This window comes from Triturus cristatus, chromosome 9 (genome assembly GCF_964204655.1).
Source record: "Triturus cristatus chromosome 9, aTriCri1.1, whole genome shotgun sequence".
Lineage (NCBI taxonomy): Eukaryota > Metazoa > Chordata > Amphibia > Caudata > Salamandridae > Triturus > Triturus cristatus.
Genome location: NC_140592.1, coordinates 1256864656 through 1256883015, shown reverse-complemented (window position 1 = coordinate 1256883015; position 18360 = coordinate 1256864656). Strand labels below are relative to the sequence as shown.

At 44.6% G+C, this 18360-nt stretch overlaps 1 protein-coding gene across 3 annotated transcripts in view; it reads left to right on the top strand.

The window, feature by feature from the left end:
- PRKD1 (protein kinase D1) overlaps window positions 1–18360 on the top strand; it is a 937657-nt gene that overhangs the window by 660776 nt on the left and 258521 nt on the right. For all 3 annotated transcript variants that reach the window (XM_085627361.1, XM_085627360.1, XM_085627362.1), the window contains one exon: window positions 18140–18217. In XM_085627361.1, coding sequence (XP_085483487.1) covers window positions 18140–18217 — 78 coding nt within the window. The remainder of the gene's footprint in view (window positions 1–18139; window positions 18218–18360) is intronic.

Genomic DNA, 18360 nt, shown 5'->3' with positions numbered 1-18360 from the left:
GCTCTCACAGGGATGCAGTGCAACGGTGAGTGTACTCTCACAGGGGCTGCAGTGCAAGGGTGAGTGTGCTCTCACAGGGATGCAGTGCAAGGGTGAGTGTACTCTTACAGGGGCTGCAGTGCAAGGATGAGTGTACTCTTACAGGGGCTGCAGTGCAAGGGTGAGTTTGCTCACTTAGGAGCTGCTGCAGGGGGGGAGTGTACTTTCACAGGGCTGCAGAGTAAGCACGAGTATGCTCTGAAAAGGGGCACAGTACAAAGGTGAGTGTGCTCACACAAGGCCTGCAGTGCAAGGGTGAGTGTACTCTTACAGGGCCTGCAGTGCAAGGGTGAGTGTGCTCTCACAGGGATGCAGTGCAAGGGTGAGTGTACTCTTACAGGGGCTGCAGTGCAAGGGTGAGTGTGCTCTCACAGGGATGCAGTGCAACGGTGAGTGTACTCTCACAGGGGCTGCAGTGCAAGGGTGAGTGTGCTCACACAGGGCCTGCAGTGCAAGGGTGAGTGTGCTCACACAGGAGCTGCAGGGACTGCTATACAAACCCTTATATGATGATGTAGTTTCTGTCAGAGATCAGGTATTATCTCACTCAGCGCCTCTCAATCTTCCTAAACTAACTGAGCCTCAACAATAGAGGCTGGAAACGGAAGTAGAAAGAGTTACACAACCTACCTAATGGAGAGGATTCAGGTCCAAATTCTATCTCTTTGAAGCTTTTCCAACATCCTGACGCCTCCTCCGCTGATGACATTATATAGAGGTGTGGCGCCGCGGCCAGGGTGACTGCCTCCGGAATCTGGGGATCACGGTTCGATCCCCAGCGCCGGCGGCAGATTAACCCAGCACCATGTGACTCTGGGCAATAGCTTGCTTAATCTTCGCGACGGCCCCCAGCGCTTAGAGACCCTTACGGGTAATTGTTCGCGCTTTACAAATGTGGATTATTATTATAACATGGACCCAATGACTCCCCATCGTGGAAAGAAACGAAGATTGTTATATTTTGAAGAAAGACGGAGATCCCGACCTCTGTGGGTCATGTGCGCCAGTCTCTTACAAGTTGTGGGTCGGTTTGCTTTACTAACATACTGGCTAATTCAGTTTCACCCTAGATTGAAGGTTGAAGTGATCCCATGCCACATGCCTTTCTTATGTCCCGAGACTAGACCGAACATACGAATTGGGCTACAGGAATTCTTGACATTTCTAGGGTTATGGGAAACTCAACTATGATGAAAATGCTTGATGCTGTGAAGACCTTTGATAGGGTCACCTGGTCCTTTCGATAGTTTTAGTTTTTTTCCATTGTTTAGTCACAGAAGGACATTTCCGTATGAAGGATGCATGGCTTAGGTCAGGTGCATGGCCATTATGTCATCTGGATTCTCGATTTATAGAGGCAGACGTCAGGGATGCCCTTTACCCCCTTAGTTTTAGGTCGAGCCTGGGCTGCGCATGCGCTGCTGCGAGGCATGCAGTAGTGGAGTGTGGCTTTGAAGCCCCGCCCACTCTACGCCCATATTTTTTATTGGCTGGTGTCACTGTCCTTTGCAAATGCTGGCTTCTGAGTTATTAGGCTTGCTAGTCCCTCCTTGGTACCGCCTTGTCTTCATTTGTAACCTCCCTTGAGGACTCGCCCTTTTACTTCTGTTGCTACACGGTACGTCTGATTTAGTCTGTAAGCACTATCTTCTTTAATGAGTTTCTCCTACTCGAGGCACGACGTGCTTTACTCACCATGCGCGCTTTTACTTCCAAGCAGCCCCGGGCCATGTCGGCTGCTTCTTTGAAGTGAAATAGGTCTCGCATTTACAAGAGTTTGAGCTATTGCTATTGTAATTGACAATAGCTTAAACCCGTGTAAATGTGAGACCTATTGCATTGCAAATGCTTGTTTACCTGGTATCTTCAGCCATACCTAAAATACTTAAAGCAGTACACAGTTATTCTAGCCTTGAGGGTTAACAGAGTTGGCATTAAGTTAGCTGCTTATGCTGAAGATATTGCCAGTTTCACAATAATTAGGGGTGGGCGGAACTTGGGATATTTCACTGTGCGGAATTCTGCAGACTTACATGAAAACTCTGAGAGATTCCGCAGAGTTCTGCGAACAGGTGTAAATCGGCACGTCGTGCTGCTCGCCCCGATTTTTAGCGCCAGGAACTTGTTCTGCACTGCAAAATCAGTGCGAACGGCTCCACTCGGCACGCCAGAGGGCTCAGCTTCTTTGCTGCCGCTCAGGTAGATTTTCTACTTGAGCAGCAGCTTTCTCACCGTGAACCGTCATGACCACCAGCCTCGAAAAAATCTCACCGGGCGCCCTCCTAGGGGGCGGCAACTCTCACATACCCACTTACAGTTGATGAGACGCGCGGTTTGCGGAATTTGGCCGGAACTCCTCATTAAACGCTTAACCTGGATTGGTCAAAACTGTGTCGGCTCAACTGGCGGAGCGGAATTGAATATGAGGCAAGTAGATTTGGAGAAGTATCAGGATATTTTTTGAATCAAACTAAGAGTCAAATGCTTAATAACAGCAAACTGCTAAACAAAGACCCTTTTATGTCACAAAGGCTAACTAGTTAGGGGTAAACTTGTTGTTTCAAATTGAGATGTTTAAGCTTAATTATTAATCCTTACTGACTTCTACTGAGCGTCTTTGTAAGCCTGGAATAGACTCCTGTCAGGGATCCTCAGATGGTTTAAAGCCTAAAGGCCCGATCCACAAAGGTAAACTGAGACAAAAGTCGTAAATGCCCTTTGTGAATACTGAAAGTCGCAAAGTTCACTTTCGCTATTTTGTGAATACTGAAAGTCGCAAAGTTCAACTTTCGCTATTCACAAAGGGCATTTACGAGTAGTAAATGCCCTTTGTGAATACTGAAAGTCGCAAGGTTCAACTTTCGCTTTTCACAAATGGCATTTACGAGTAGTAAATGCTCTTTGTGAATACTGAAAGTCGCAAAGTTCACTTTCGCTATTTTGTGAATACTGAAAGTCGCAAAGTTCAACTTTCGCTATTCACAAAGGGCATTTACGAGTAGTAAAGGCTCTTTGTGAATACTGAAAGTCGTAAAGTTCACTTTCGCTATTTTGTGAATACTGAAAGTCGCAAAGTTCAACTTTCGCTTTTCACAAATGGCATTTACGAGTAGTAAATGCTCTTTGTGAATACTGAAAGTCGCAAAGTTCAACTTTCGCTATTCACAAAGGGCATTTACGAGTAGTAAAGGCTCTTTGTGAATACTGAAAGTCGTAAAGTTCACTTTCGCTATTTTGTGAATACTGAAAGTCGCAAAGTTCAACTTTCGCTTTTCACAAATGGCATTTACGAGTAGTAAATGCTCTTTGTGAATACTGAAAGTCGCAAAGTTCAACTTTCGCTATTCACAAAGGGCATTTACGAGTAGTAAATGACCTTTGTGAATACTGAAAGTCGCAAGGTTCAACTTTCGCTATTCACAAAGGGCATTTACGAGTAGTAAATGACCTTTGTGAATACTGAAAGTCGCAAAGTTCAACTTTCGCTTTTCACAAATGGCATTTACGAGTAGTAAATGCCCTTTGTGAATACTGAAAGTCGTAAAGTTAGACTTTCGTCTAACTTTACCTTTGTGAATCGGGCCCAAGTTCTTATTTGTATTTGGAGCTCTCCCTTTGATCTGCTTCTTTGAAGAGGATTGGATCAGACCTTTCTCGCTCTGTGTATCAATATCTGAAACCTCGCTGGACCGTCCCAAACCTTTCACGTCCTCTTTCCCGAGGTGGATGAGCTCTGCATTGTTTTAAGTGTTATTACTGGTCAGCTTTCCTGTCTGGATATTCACCGTTTTTTTTGGCCTTATCTACAACAAAGTAAGGCAGCGCGGTGCCGCAGGCCCTTTGACTGCGCCACGCTGCGTTACTTTGGAAGCAAAGGGATGCGTCATATCTACAACTATGTGATGGATGCCTTTGCTCTTCCCTGCGCTGGTGCACAATTGGCTGCCATGCACTGACGCAGGCACCCTTGCACCATGGTCTAAGGGTGCCCTGTGTTGCGGGGATGATTGTTTTTGTGAAGGAAGGGACACAATCACAAGAGGTGTTTTCCTCTTTCTATGTGAGCTGCAGAATGCATAGAAAGAGGAATAAACGAGGAGAAATTAAAAAATGCCCCCTTGTTGCACCTTCCTGCACCTCCCCTGGGGAGGCATAGCGTTCTGACCCATTTCCAGGTTTATGATTTCTCGTAAATCTGGAAATGTTGCAGAATCCAAGGGTGTTGCATGGGAACAGCCACAGTAACACCCATGGCACGCCCCTTTCACGCAAAGTGATGCGTGATAAGGGCTGTATTTACAAGGACACGAAATAGCCACATAAGGTGGCTATACGTGGACTTGTAAATATGGGGCAGCGCACTGCGCCGTCGGTGACGCACGGCGGCGCAGGGGGCTTCTAAATATGCCCCTTATGCTTTAATAGGAATCTGATCCTACAATGGGCTTCCTCTGATGACCCGTCATTCTCCATTGGCTTTTTTGATCCTTTATGTTTCAAGTGGACACATTTACATTTTCTAGCCGGCTGATCTCATTTACGGTGCACAATCGCACAATATCTTGGGATACCAAAGTCTAACAACGGTATCGCTCTCTGGCATAATTCTTTATTTCCACATTTTTCACACATTGCTTTCGTTTCTGCATAATATACCTCCCACTTCAACATATTCATCCGCTATTTGATGGTTCAGTTTTTCATTCTTTGTATTTTCTCACTGCCCAACAGTCAGTCCCTTCTAGAGGATTCAATACAAAAATGACAAATGTGTGAGTTTTTACGAACAATTTGGAGCTTAGTTTAAACTGGGAACCTTTCTCATAAATACATTTTCTTGGTACAAATACTGGTAAAGGGCTTATTTGTCACGCATGTCAGTTTATTTTAGTGAGAGCGACAGGCACCTTGTTCGACCTAGAAGAAGGAGGATTTGATAAAGTGGGGGAGGTTATCTCAGAAGATGATATTTAGAAGAGTTTTGTGTTGGGGCACAAGGTGCTTGGTGTTTCATGCTTCACTTCTCAGCGCTATAAGATGTTACAGGAAATCTCTTACACACCTACAAGGCTTTAGTCTCGGTGCCTTGGGCCGGACTCTCAATGCTTCTGGTGCAGGGAGCCTGACGCCGATACTAGTCACATTTGTATCCATCCTACAAAAATTGGAAACTATTTGCCTCATATGTTCCAGCAGCTGAACAGAGTGAACAGACTAAGCTCCCATTTATCCCAGATCCACTCACTCCATTCTGCCCTGGTTCTCCCTGCGCGTCCCCGCGACATATGAAGCATTGAAGGGGTTGCAATAGTGTGATCTCGAAGCTGTATTATGAGATCCTGGATGGATCCAAACCACCAGGGAGCACCAGCAGGGGCGTCAATTTCTAGATTTCTGCACTTTAGAGACGGCTATTATAGAAAAGAAACCCAAGCAAAATGATTTGCGTTCGATGTCGTAAACCTGCTTCAGGATAATTTAAATTCTTAGCAAATGATTGGACCCATGGGATTGTTCTTCCTGTGCGATTCTCTCGATATCTCATATTTACATATTGTTGCAACTAATTGTTTTTTTGCAGCTATGACTTGTAACTCTTTGTTACAATATTATTATCGTTATTATTATTATTCCTCCGAGATGAAGGTAGCGGTGACATTGGACTTTCGTGTCGAGCATGGTGACTTCTTGCAGTATCTCTGGCTTGGAACAGGTCTGGGGCCAGTGCATTCACCATCATTTGTGGCGGCCTGCTGCTGGCCTCAGCTTTCATAAGACATTCTGCCTCAAGCCCGGGCCAGCCTATCTTCCCAGGGGACCACTTTCAATGAGGGGGGGGGGTGGATACAGCAATGGTTACGTTCATTACATTCTCACAACGTCCAAGTACATTCCATCTAGAGTCCTCTGCACCCTTGTAGTGCCTCTAAGACCAGCACATTAGAAGCCTGAAGATGGTGGCGATCCCGCCTGTGGGGGTTAGCCTATAGAATGATGCACTTCCAGGCCATGGTCATCAGAGTCACCACTCAAAGGGAGTTTACTCAGTCCATCCTTGCCTGACAGCGTTTTGTAAGCTGTTGCCCAAGTCTCACGCCCTCATCACCCGTCTTTGCTCACCTCCACCTTCCTTGTTTTTCTTCCCTTTCTGGTTCCCTCGCGAGTAGGATCCTTGTTAACTAAATGCTTTGCTTTTTTGCTTTTCTCTTGGTATTTTCCCACTTCCCCCTTCAGTTGCAGTACCTCTAGTGTCTGGGGTTTCCTGAGTTCCACGCCTGGTTCCGGGTGGATTTTGGGACTTGATGTAGTAAGCCATCACCCGGAGACCGCGAGTCATTCCATTAGTCGTGTCTGCTAAAGATCCATGTTCACCGCGTTGTTTTGCCAAAACCTCAAACTCTTGTTTCTGTTTGTCAGTAGTTTAGTTAGTTCCTGTATCCTGCCATCTGCTTACCAGACCATGTGGACTTCTCTACCAACTATCTGGTGTTTCTCTCTCTCGTCTTTCCCCAAACTCCAGCCTGGGAGTGTTGTCAGGCTACTCTGGGTGGGGCTCCAGGATGACAGGGGCTTGTGGACCAGTCTACTTGCAAGTCCACTCATAAGCCTGATAAAGATACCGCGGCCAGCAGTCATTCAATATATTCACTCTCCGAAGAGCAGGTGTCATCGTTCACTTGTTTAAGCCCATTCGGTGCTTTTGTCTGAAATCGAAGTATTCCTTCTGATTCTACCACCTTTGTTTGTAATTGTTGATGTCAGACTGTAAAGGGACATATTTCACGGCTGTACAACTTCTGATAGTAGAGCCTGCCTGGCAGAGTTGATACCAGCCTGGAGAAGTGCACTTGAAGCTGCACAAATGTGCCTTTTAGCGCTCGTCATGTGCTGTGAAGGAGCCTTCAGGGCTCTTCCTGGAAACATTAAAAGCTCTCCAGATATCTGCTCTTTAAAGCGTCTTCTTCCGGCAGCTCCAGGGCCTCTTCAGAGCAACTTCAGCTGCTCTTCACCGACAGATCAGGTCTCTTCGATGTAACCTCGCGTGCTTTTCAAGGAAACTCCAAGAGCTCTTCTAGGCACCTTTAGGTCTCTTCAAGGTACACTTAAGTGCTGCATAACATAACTGTTCGCACCATGTGCTGTTCTAGATCACGCGATGTGCGCGCTTCTGCTTTCTAGTGTGTCGCAAGGACCCTGCAAGTTGTTCTTCATGGTATACGTTTCAGTTTCGAAGCAACTTGTGATCCCTCCCTGAAACCCACAATGCTCTGGTCCAAAGTTTTCACCCTCCTCAGACTTTGAGGTAACTCGTCGAAAGGGGACACTCAATCAGAATCCCAGCTGGGTCAGCATCAGAACCACGTTCCAAGGGCCACTGGGGACTTGAGGCCTTTTATTCCTGATGTCCCGGGTTCCGACCATCTATGGATTCTGAGCAACTGGGCCTAGTATCACTTCAGCGCTTCCCTCTCAGTGGTAGCGCGGGTCAAACCGTCGAAGGTTTCTCTGGTGGGGGGGAGATAGACACAGGGGGGTGAACACAGGCTCACAACTCAAACTACCAGCAGCAGCAATACATGATTGTCCAGTCAAATACTTGCTTTAATTAAAAAATGAGTTTTTATATACAAACACAAAGTAAAATATAAATTCAGAAGCAATATACACAGTCCCTAAGGTCAGGGCTCTAGTGTTTTATACGCGGGTCCCTGAGTCCTACCCCCCTCCTGCTAGCCATAGTGGTTATTCCCTATTCACTATAGGTTACATTAACGTTAAGTCCCACTCGTACTCTGAGTGTCAGGAGTCCCACTCCGACTCTTTATAAAAGTCAAAAGTGTTCTATCGCAGAAGCCCTACATGGCAGGCAAGTTTCCTTGGGGCAATCTGGCATGTAAATCAGTCTTACCCGCACCAGCAGGATCTGAGTGACCCGAGTCTCTGAGCATGCCCATACGTGGGCGCTGGATTTAAGTGCAGCATTCGACACGGTGTCTCACACCGTGTTACTTAAAACTCTAAGATCATTAGGCCTCTGTGGCTTAGCTTTGAACTGGCTCCATTCCTTTCTTATAACCGCACTTTTCAGTTATTTTCACCCACAGCCAGCTCTGACACTCACTCATCACCCCACGGGGTACCTCAGGGCTCCATTCTTAGCCCTTTACTTTTAAACCTATACGTCAGACCTCTTGCTGATGTTGCGGAAGATGCTGGGCTGACCCTGTTCTCCTATGCAGGCGATTCCCAAATCATTTTGTCTCGCTCCATGAAGAGCACGGCCAGGCCATCCCCCTTCAGTTGAGCCTGAGCAAAATCGCATCGCGGATGCACTCAAATTACCTCAAACTCAACGGTGAGAAAATGGAGGTTTTGATACTTGGAAAAAATAAGGATCTCTGGGGCCCTCAACACTGGCCTAGTGAGATGGGTGTACTTCCTTTACCTTCCTGCCAAGTCCGCAACTTAGGCATCATCGTGGATGACTCGCTCAGTATGCTGTCAAGGTAACTGCCACATGTTTCACCATCCTAAAGTGCTTAAAAAAGATCATCTGGATGCTACCAGAGCCCACTCAGAGAACAGTAGTCCAGGCCTTGATCACCTCAAGGCTGGACTACGGAAATGTTCTCTACCTGGGTTCAAATAAGGAGGTGACCCGTAGGCTGCAGATGGTCCAAAACTCCGCTGCAAGGTTACTTTGCCGGGTTCCTAGAGCCACCTCCATTTCTGATCATCGACGAGATTTGCACTGGCTCAGGGTGGAGAACCGAATCAAGTTCAAAGCCCTGAGCTGCATGTTTAAAATCAAAATAGGGCTTGCCCCGCAGTACTTACAATCTCTGCTCCGCCCATATGTCCCTCCTCGCAATCTCCGCTCATCCACTCAGGGGAAGTTTTTCGTCCCCAAAACTAGACTATCTCGGATGGGTGGAAGGGCATTTACATACCTAGGTCCCTCACTTTTGAATGCCCTACCCATTGCTCTTTGAAATGAAACAGAATACGTCCAATTTCGCAAATCATTGAAGACCTGGCTCTTTAACAAATAACCTGTAAGACGTCTCATCTCAGTCTCTGATCTGCTTGGCGCCGGGAAACCCTTTTTGGGTAGCTGTTGCGCCTTATAAATGTAATAAATAAATAAGGTGCAGGGATTGTCTCCGGTAAGTGCCTCTACACCGAGCTTAGGAGGGGCAGCGATCAAGTGTCCTTTAAGTTACTCACACACGGTCCTCCAAAGGCAGGGGCAGGGGAGGTTTGGGAGGGGGGTGGAGTCCACTATGCTCCTCCGATGCTGATACGTTTTTTGGAATCCTTCCCACAGACTTGGAAGGGTGTTGTCCTCAGTTGGGGCTTGCGACCTCATAGGTCACTACACGGCCTCCTCCTCACGATGACAGTCTTGACCAGAATACACTCCTTGCCTTGTTCCTGGCATATGATGTCACCGTCTCCAATCTGTACACTGGCTGTGACCCGTTCAGCACAATAGAAATCTTCACAGTGGCCCTACCTGGCATATAGATTGCCGACTTAGCCTCGCACACGGATTACCGCCCAATCGGCATAGTATCACACTTCAACGGTGGCCTCACCTGGCATACAGAGTTGCTGACTTACAACCTGCACACAGGCGATGACCTGATTGGTGAAGCAATGGTTATGGGTCACTTAACAGCAGCTCTCCTGTGGCATACAGGAGTTGCTGACCTTTCCCTGCACATTGGCAATGACACGATTGATACAGCTGCCGCATCCTCACACCTCGCTATAGTTATCCAATCGACAGAATCCCCCACCGGACCTCCCTCCAGCGTTCTCCTCTTCCTCACAGGGCACACTGGTCTTGGCAAACACAAGGAGATGATGGACGGAGTGCTGAAACTTTTCAGACACTCACCCCCAGTCACAGATCTGGGTTTAACCCATCATCGTTCTTTAGCTCACTTCGCCACCCAAGTTCAGACCCAGCCACATGCAAATCAGTCTTGACCCTTTTCCCTTATGGGAACAGTCCTGCCAGAGCTGCCAAGCCAGGACTTACCTAGACAGGAAACAAGCATCCCGGGACCAGTTTCGGGGTAACATCACTCATCAGCTAGGCTCGTTAGAATCCAGTGTGGCAAAATGAGCAAGGGACCCACGTCTGTGCATACTCCGCCAACTTAGGGCAAACAAAGCAAATACAAGATAATGCATGGAGAGCTGAAACTTCTCAGACATTCACCCCCAGTCACAGATCTGGGTTGAATCCATCATCATTCTTTTGCTCACTTCGCCACTCCATTTCCGACCCACACATATGCAAATCAATCTTGACCCCGTTCCTCATGGGAACAGTCCAGACCGAACTGCCAAGCCAGGTCTTCCCTGGACCAGAAACAAGCATCCTGGGCAGGTTTCAGGGTAACACCCCTCATCAGCCAGGCTAGCTTGAATCCAGTGGCAAAGTGAGCAAGGGAACCTTTGACGTCTGCAAGTCTTTCTGGTTAAAAAAGACTCTTCAGGATCGAAGGGCGCATCAACTGGAAATTTCTCGCTGCAGCAAAAAGAAACTTCTGACATTTTCGGTTAGGAGCATGCCCAGTTAGAGCCTGCTGCCGAGGAGAAAGAAGGGGTATTCTCCGTCAAAGAGATCTCAGGCACCGATGTGGAGGAGGAAATGGAGCACACCCTGCCAATCGGGCAGCGCATGAGTACTGTCGCCCCAGACCCTGCTCCACCACACAAAAAGACTTCCAAACACAAGCCCTTTCCACTCTTAAAGGTCGCCGGACCGCCCCTGCCATCTGGCCATGGTCCGTTCTGAAAAAATACTTTGGATGCCCTGCCTTTGGGCCCGGCACCGAAAACTTCCACCAAGGTTTTGTATCGGCATACTCACATCGAGCACATTCCTCGGATCTCCACCCAGCCCTCGGGACCGAAACAGCAACCAACTCCATCTACCTTGGTGCCAGTCAAAGGCTTTCCTCATCTTCAAAGGCCTCAATTCCAATCCTCAGAGACAAAACCCTTGAAGCAACCCTCAGTTTCTATGTTTCTGGTCGAGCCAAATCTTGAGAAAATGGACATTAGATAGAGAAAAGTCCACATTCAAGAAGGCACAGGACAAATTAGGCCTCTCCCCCACCTAAGAGGCAGTTGACTCTAGAGGAGGAATTGGACATTCCTGTGCCTCTCAAAAAGAGGACACAGGACAAGTACTCATCATCCTCTACAACCTCCTCCCTCATCATCATCACCTCCACCATCCTCTCCTTCTTCTTCATCTCCACATCATGAACCTCTCGATGCAACACCTCCAGGGTCTCCAAGGTCAAACACCGGGGGTATAGGAGAACCATTAGTAGATCCTTACCCAATGAAGAAGCCACACCTCGGCGAGTTGAGCCATTTAATCAAGGACTGCATCAGATGGTATAGCGGCATGGCAGCAGTTCTGGGAGCTCTGGACATACCCACTGGGGTAAGACATTGTTATTTGCGGGCACGGCAGCACCCACATTTCTTTGATTATGGCGGACTACAACTACCAGGATGCAACTTCGCACATGCCCATTTGGGCAGAATATTTGCGGATGCGGATGTGGTTTGCCTTGCTGCTGTTTCCCACTAGCCAGTGAACAAGGGCAGTGTATGCCCGAAACGTGTCTGGCTTCATTTGTGTTTGGGCACCAGGCTGTATGCTGTTGCAGTCCTTGATTAAATTCCTCAACTCGCCGTGGTGTGGCTTCTTCATTCTGAGGCAACTCTTCTTTTTCTGATATATATATATATATATATATATATGATGATGTGAACAAGGGCGCCTAAGCCCGAAACGCGTCATCTGTTGACTGCTGCTAGGTTTTAAATAAACATCTTGCCTGGAAAAAAGAAGTGGTTTGTTTCTCTTTCTTCGCTGCCGAGGCTTTGGTAGAAGTGGAAGGAGTGTTGTTTGCGATATATATATATATATATATATCTCGAAGAATCCACTGCGTCTCCTTTTCCCCAATCACGGGACGAAAGAACGAACACTGGAGCCGTGGCCTCAATCCAACAGTGTGTTTATTTAAACACTAGGTCCGACGCGTTTCGGAGTTTACTGGCACTCCTTTATCACGGGCAACAGACTGTGTTTGTCTCTCATTCTTCAAGTGCAAGTGCCGGTCACGTGCTATAGACATAGTAAAAATACTGCAACGCATTCTTTACATGGTTCAATACAATTCAGATGACAAATCTTACTTTCAAAATTAATCATTGATTCATGGATAACTCATCATTGAAAATGCGCTGCACAATATTGTACTGTGTCAAAGAATTTCCTGTATAAACTTGAACAAGTGAAACTTTATCACATTGCCTACGCGTGAGCAGACAAGGGTGCAGTCCACTGCAGTTCTCATTCTAGCTATTATCATCAATAAGGCCACATAATCATCAAGCCCCAGTGGGCCTAATCCTTGATCTGATTATATACATAAACCACAGCTTCTACAATATGCATGTGCAGTGCCTAGCTGCGTTTTGATAATGTGCATGGAAATGGTCACAGTTCATATTTATCTAACAGCATTTATCTTCGATCGAATTGTTCAAGTTTACGTATAATGCTAAAGCACTCCCAATGTAGATAGCGCATCTTCTAAGTATTAAAACATCAACAAAATAATACCTGATCAGGTTTAAGAGCAGACAAGCGTAAAATAACTTAATTAATCTCTATGTTTCTCTAATATGCAACACAAATTCATGCTGAGATAATCAGTGTTTATAAAATTATATATACCTAGAAATCATCCAGCCCAAGTGGGCATAATCCTTCATCAAGTGAAATTCATGAGCATAGAAAATTGAGCATAAGAAGATGGAATACACCTAACTTAGTGCGTTACGTAGTAACACCTTGTACACTGTATAGGGAGAATAAAAAGTTCAACATTTGTCTGCGAGAGATTTTCTTCAATGAACTCAAAACAAGTTTTTAGAAATTTCCATGTTATTGGTCATAATTCCATTAAGTCACCTGAAAAAGAATTGAATAAAAGACTTGTTGTCAAAACGATAAACAGTGCACAAACCATATTATATAATATTAACACAAAATGTTAAAAAACACTCAGGAGAACATTACCTAGATAAGATGTTACAGGGCTTACAAATGTACTGACAACTCCTCATCAAGATTCAGACCTATAGGGGCCATGGTATTAAATTTGATTATTCTTTTCGATTCAAATCTTCTGAGTTCTCTCGTCCTGTTACCACCCCTGCAGTTGAGAGGGATGTGGTCAAGAACAACAAATTTCAGAAGATTTGAATTCTGGCCATGAAACTCATTGAAGTGTCGTGCGATTGGATATGTTTTGTCATTTTTATTGATCGCTCTACGGTGTTCAAGTATTCGTATTTTGCATTTGTGAATGGTGCTTCCTACATAAAATTTATTGCAGGGGCATCTTAACGCATATACTGCAAATTCCGTATTACAACTCAGGTGTTTCTGTATGACAAAGGGGGCTAGATCATTGGATAGTTTAATAGATTTGCAATTATTGCTGAATTTGCACGCTTTACAGTTATTGCACATGAAGAATCCCTTGATATCACTCTTTTTCTTATCAACTAACATGCTTTTGCATAACACATCTCCTAATGATCTGGGTTTCTTGAAAGTAAGTGAAGGATATTCACCCACATGTTCTTTTAGATCATCATCATTTCTTAATATTTCCCAAAACTTTTTGAGGCTCTTCCTGACTTCCCAGGATTGATTATTGAAGGTAGTAATATATCTTAAAGGTTCTTTAGTGTCTTTGTCATCGGTACCAGCAGAAAATAACAGCTCCAGTCTATTCAATTTGCCAACTTTATCAGAGGCCTCTTTGATTACAGTTTTACCATAACCCCGAGCTAGGAATCTCTCAGTCATGACTGCTTTCTCAATCAGATATTTTTCTTCATTGCTGCAATTCCTGCGAGCTCTTAATAGCTCTCCAAAAGGAATACTGCGAATGAGATTTTTGGGGTGACAGCTACTCGCATGTAATAAACTGTTTCCAGAAGTAGCCTTCCTAAACAGTTTAGTACTCAATTCATTATCATTGATTTCGAGTTGTAAATCAAGGAATTCAATGTTAGTGGCATCAATGGTGCTGGTAAATTGTAAGTTAAGATCATTCTGGTTAAAAACCTCTACAAACTCTTTTGCCAATTCCTCTGTAACCATTCCAGATACAGAAGATATCATCTATGTATCTTAACCAAAGGACGACGTGGTCTGTGAATAGTCTGATTTTGTTGAATACCTGCTCCTCCCAATAGCCAAGGTATAATCCTGCAAAGCTGGGGGCGAAGCAGGTTCCCATCGCCGTCCCTTGTATTTGTTTGAACATCTGATTGTCAAAGAGGAAAAAATTCATACTCAGACACAATCTAATCATGTCTATTAACATCTCAGTATGGAAGAGAAATTAAAGCGATCTGTTTCTTAGAAAGAATCTACATGCCTGTATCCCCAGTTCTTGTGGGATGCAGGTATAGAGACTACTGACATCCATACTCATCAACAGATAATTAGCATCCCAGTCAATATTGTTGATGAGTCTCAAAAAATCACTGGTATCCTTCACGTATGACGGAAGTGATTGAACCAATGGCTGCAGAAAGTGGTCAACATATTTAGATATATTTTCCAAAAAGCTGTCACGTGAGGACACAATGGGTCTCCCTGGTGGTTGCGTGGCATTTTTGTGAATTTGAGGAAGGAGATAGAGGACCGGAATTTTTGGATTCTTACAGTGTAGAAATTTGTATTCATCGTCACTGATCAGCCCTCTATCTCTCCATGATAATAATTTGTTTACAACTTCACTGACCACTCTGTCATATTCAGTTTTGTTGGAAGTACTGTATCTGGCTGTATCGGACAGTCGTAGTCTGCCTTCATCAAGGTACATGGCTCGTGGCCAAATCACTACATTCCCTCCCTTATCAGATCTTTTGATAACTATATTGGTGTTGGCTTCGAGCTCACTTATGGCCAATTTTTGATTTTTGGTCAGATTGGACCTGCCGTTAGATTTGCGTCTGGCTAATTTCTTGAGTTCATTAATCATACCTTTTTCGAAGCAAAGTATTGCGTCATTATTGACTTGTGGTGTAAAAACAGCTTTAGATTTAAAATCAGTGTGACCTCCCATTTCCAAAATAATCAAATATAATACTATGGCCCCTATAGGTCTGAATCTTGATGAGGAGTTGTCAGTACATTTGTAAGCCCTGTAACATCTTATCTAGGTAATATTCTCCTGAGTGTTTTTTAACATTTTGTGTTAATATTATATAATATGGTTTGTGCACTGTTTATCGTTTTGACAACAAGTCTTTTATTCAATTCTTTTTCAGGTGACTTAATGGAATTATGACCAATAACATGGAAATTTCTAAAAACTTGTTTTGAGTTCGTTGAAGAAAATCTCTCGCAGACAAATGTTGAACTTTTTATTTTCCCTATACAGTGTACAAGGTGTTACTACGCAACGCACTAAGTTAGGTGTATTCCATCTTCTTATGCTCAATTTTCTATGCTCATGAATTTCACTTGATGAAGGATTATGCCCACTTGGGCTGGATGATTTCTAGGTATATATAATTTTATAAACACTGATTATCCCAGCATGAATTTGTGTTGCATATTAGAGAAACATAGAGATTAATGAAGTTATTTTACGCTTGTCTGCTCTTAAACCTGATCAGGTATTATTTTGTTGCTGTTTTAATACTAAGAAGATGCGCTATCCACATTGGGAGTGCTTTAGCATTATACGTAAACTTGAACAATTCGATCGAAGATAAATGCTGTTAGATAAATATGAACTGTGACCATTTCCATGCACATTATCAAAACGCAGCTAGGCACTGCACATGCATATTGTAGAAGCTGTGGTTTATGTATATAATCAGATCAAGGATTAGGCCCACTGGGGCTTGATGATTATGTGGCCTTATTGATGATAATAGCTAGAATGAGAACTGCACCCTTGTCTTCTCACGCGTAGGCAATGTGATAAAGTTTCACTTGTTCAAGTTTATACAGGAAATACTTTGACACAGTACAATATTGTGCAGCGCATTTTCAATGATGAGTTATCCATGAATCAATGATTAATTTTGAAAGTAAGATTTGTCATCTGAATTGTATTGAACCATGTAAAGAACGCGTTGCAGTATTTTTACTATGTCTATAGCACGTGACCGGCACTTGCACTTGAAGAATGAGAGACAAACACAGTCTGTTGTCCGTGATAAAGGAGTGCCAGTAAACTCCGAAACGCGTCGGACCTAGTGTTTAAATAAACACACTGTTGGATTGAGGCCACGGTTCCAGTGTTCGTTCTTTCGTCCTGTGATTGGGGAATGGGAGACGCAGTGGATTCTTCTGTAGTTTGGGGGTGGCTACCCCTGCCGTGTGCCCGCCGTATCAAGAGGCTCGGGAACAGCCAACCTGCTTTGGGAGATATATATATATATATATATATATATATATATATATATATATGTTTTTTGTTTTTTTTTAACCAATGTGCCCTGCCTCAAGGACGCACTCCGCAGCAGGTAAGTTCAAAACTTATTTATTGCAAATGAAAGCAGCATTTCATCCCTCATTAAATGCCAACGCGTTTCGAAGCTGTGCGCTTCTTCTTCCTGGGCATGTGTGGCAATGCAGTAATATTAGAGCAGTCCCAAGTGTGTTAAATTGTTTTATAGACCGCTAGTGTGCCTGCCGTATACATTATTTTTTGCTGTCTGTAGGCTTGTTTTATGGTCTGCTTGGTCAGTGTTTACTGTTGATTTCTCTGATATTATCACAGACATTGCGTACAGCAAGCGCAAATGCATGCAGACACCCATTTTCTGGAAAACACATGCAGCGTGTCTTTATAAGTTCATCACTGCCACAAATTGAGAACGTGGGCCACTTTTTTACCTGTCCAGTTTGCTAATGGAGGCCACTTTTAATCTGGTGCCCAGGTGCGTTTTCTGTCGCAGTCCAAACCTGTTTAAGAGCAAGAGGTGTACTGTTTGTCTTTCTCTAAAGTGCAGTTGAATTTCAGGGACACTTGCTGTTTTCACGACAGCGGTGCGGGTGTAAACCAAGCAGTAATTTGTTACTAACCTTGATTTCTTGGCAGTTAATGCCCTGATGGGAACATTGAGATACAAAGTGAAGCCACTAAGTCAATACTGGTGTTTAAACCTTTAAATATAGAAACCAGTAAAAACAGAAGCACTTTTCAGATTCTTTGAGTCTATTTACTGCATGCTCAGAGTTTGTTTAGCAGTTCCGCATTACGTTTTGGACCCTGGCCAATTAGATAGGTTATCTTCCATGGTCCTAACTCTCATAATTTTAGTACAAAAGCTGAAATATAGCTATGTAGTTTATGTGCCGCTAGCACCGCTGTACTGATCACTACTGTAAGGAATCCCATTTAATTCATAGAACGTTTGAGCTTTTGGGGTATGTTAGTTTCAGGACAGACTCTGCCTTTGAGCCGTCCTTCCAAGATGGCTGCTATAGCGTCCTCCCCAGCCTGGTAGCACGCAAATGAACACACCAAACACAGAGCTCTCGATGATATGTCTTTATTCCTCAACGTAGAATCACACTTTGTTCTCTGATTACGTCATAACCATTAATTGCCACACCTTAAGACCTCCCAGCAAGTTATGTACTTCCTCTATTAAGTCCAGCCAGAACCGCAATAGTCCTAGCACACATAGTCTCACAACACTACAGTCGCCTTGTGACATTGTTGCTGGAGATCAGGGGCTGCTTCAGAGACAGCGATGGTGAGAGGGTGAGGCATCCTTTGTGCCATTGGCTCTCAGGTGGAGTTACCAGACCAATACGGAGGAAGTGGGAGGAGTTAGCGTTCCAAGCCTAGTGCTGGCCAATGGGCTTCTGGCATTATTTACAGATCAGGAAACATGAGGGGTGTGGTGATTTCATAGGTGCTGAGCCTCAGAACTCCTCAAGTGCTGGAGCTGTGAGTTGATGAACCTGCACTGTATAATGATGTCAATATTTTTGATTTTTACTCAGATTGCAAGTTCAACTGTCACAAGCGATGCTCACCGAAAGTGCCAAATAACTGCCTGGGAGAAGTGGCCTTCAATGGAGGTAACAATGAGGAACTGCCGTATGGGGTGGAGTGGGGTTAGCGGGGGTGCAGTGGGGTTGAGCAGTTGATATTAATGGTTTATGGGTGAGAGGGTTGAGAAGCAATGAGTTGCGGGCCAGCGGGGCAGAAAGACCTTTGAGAA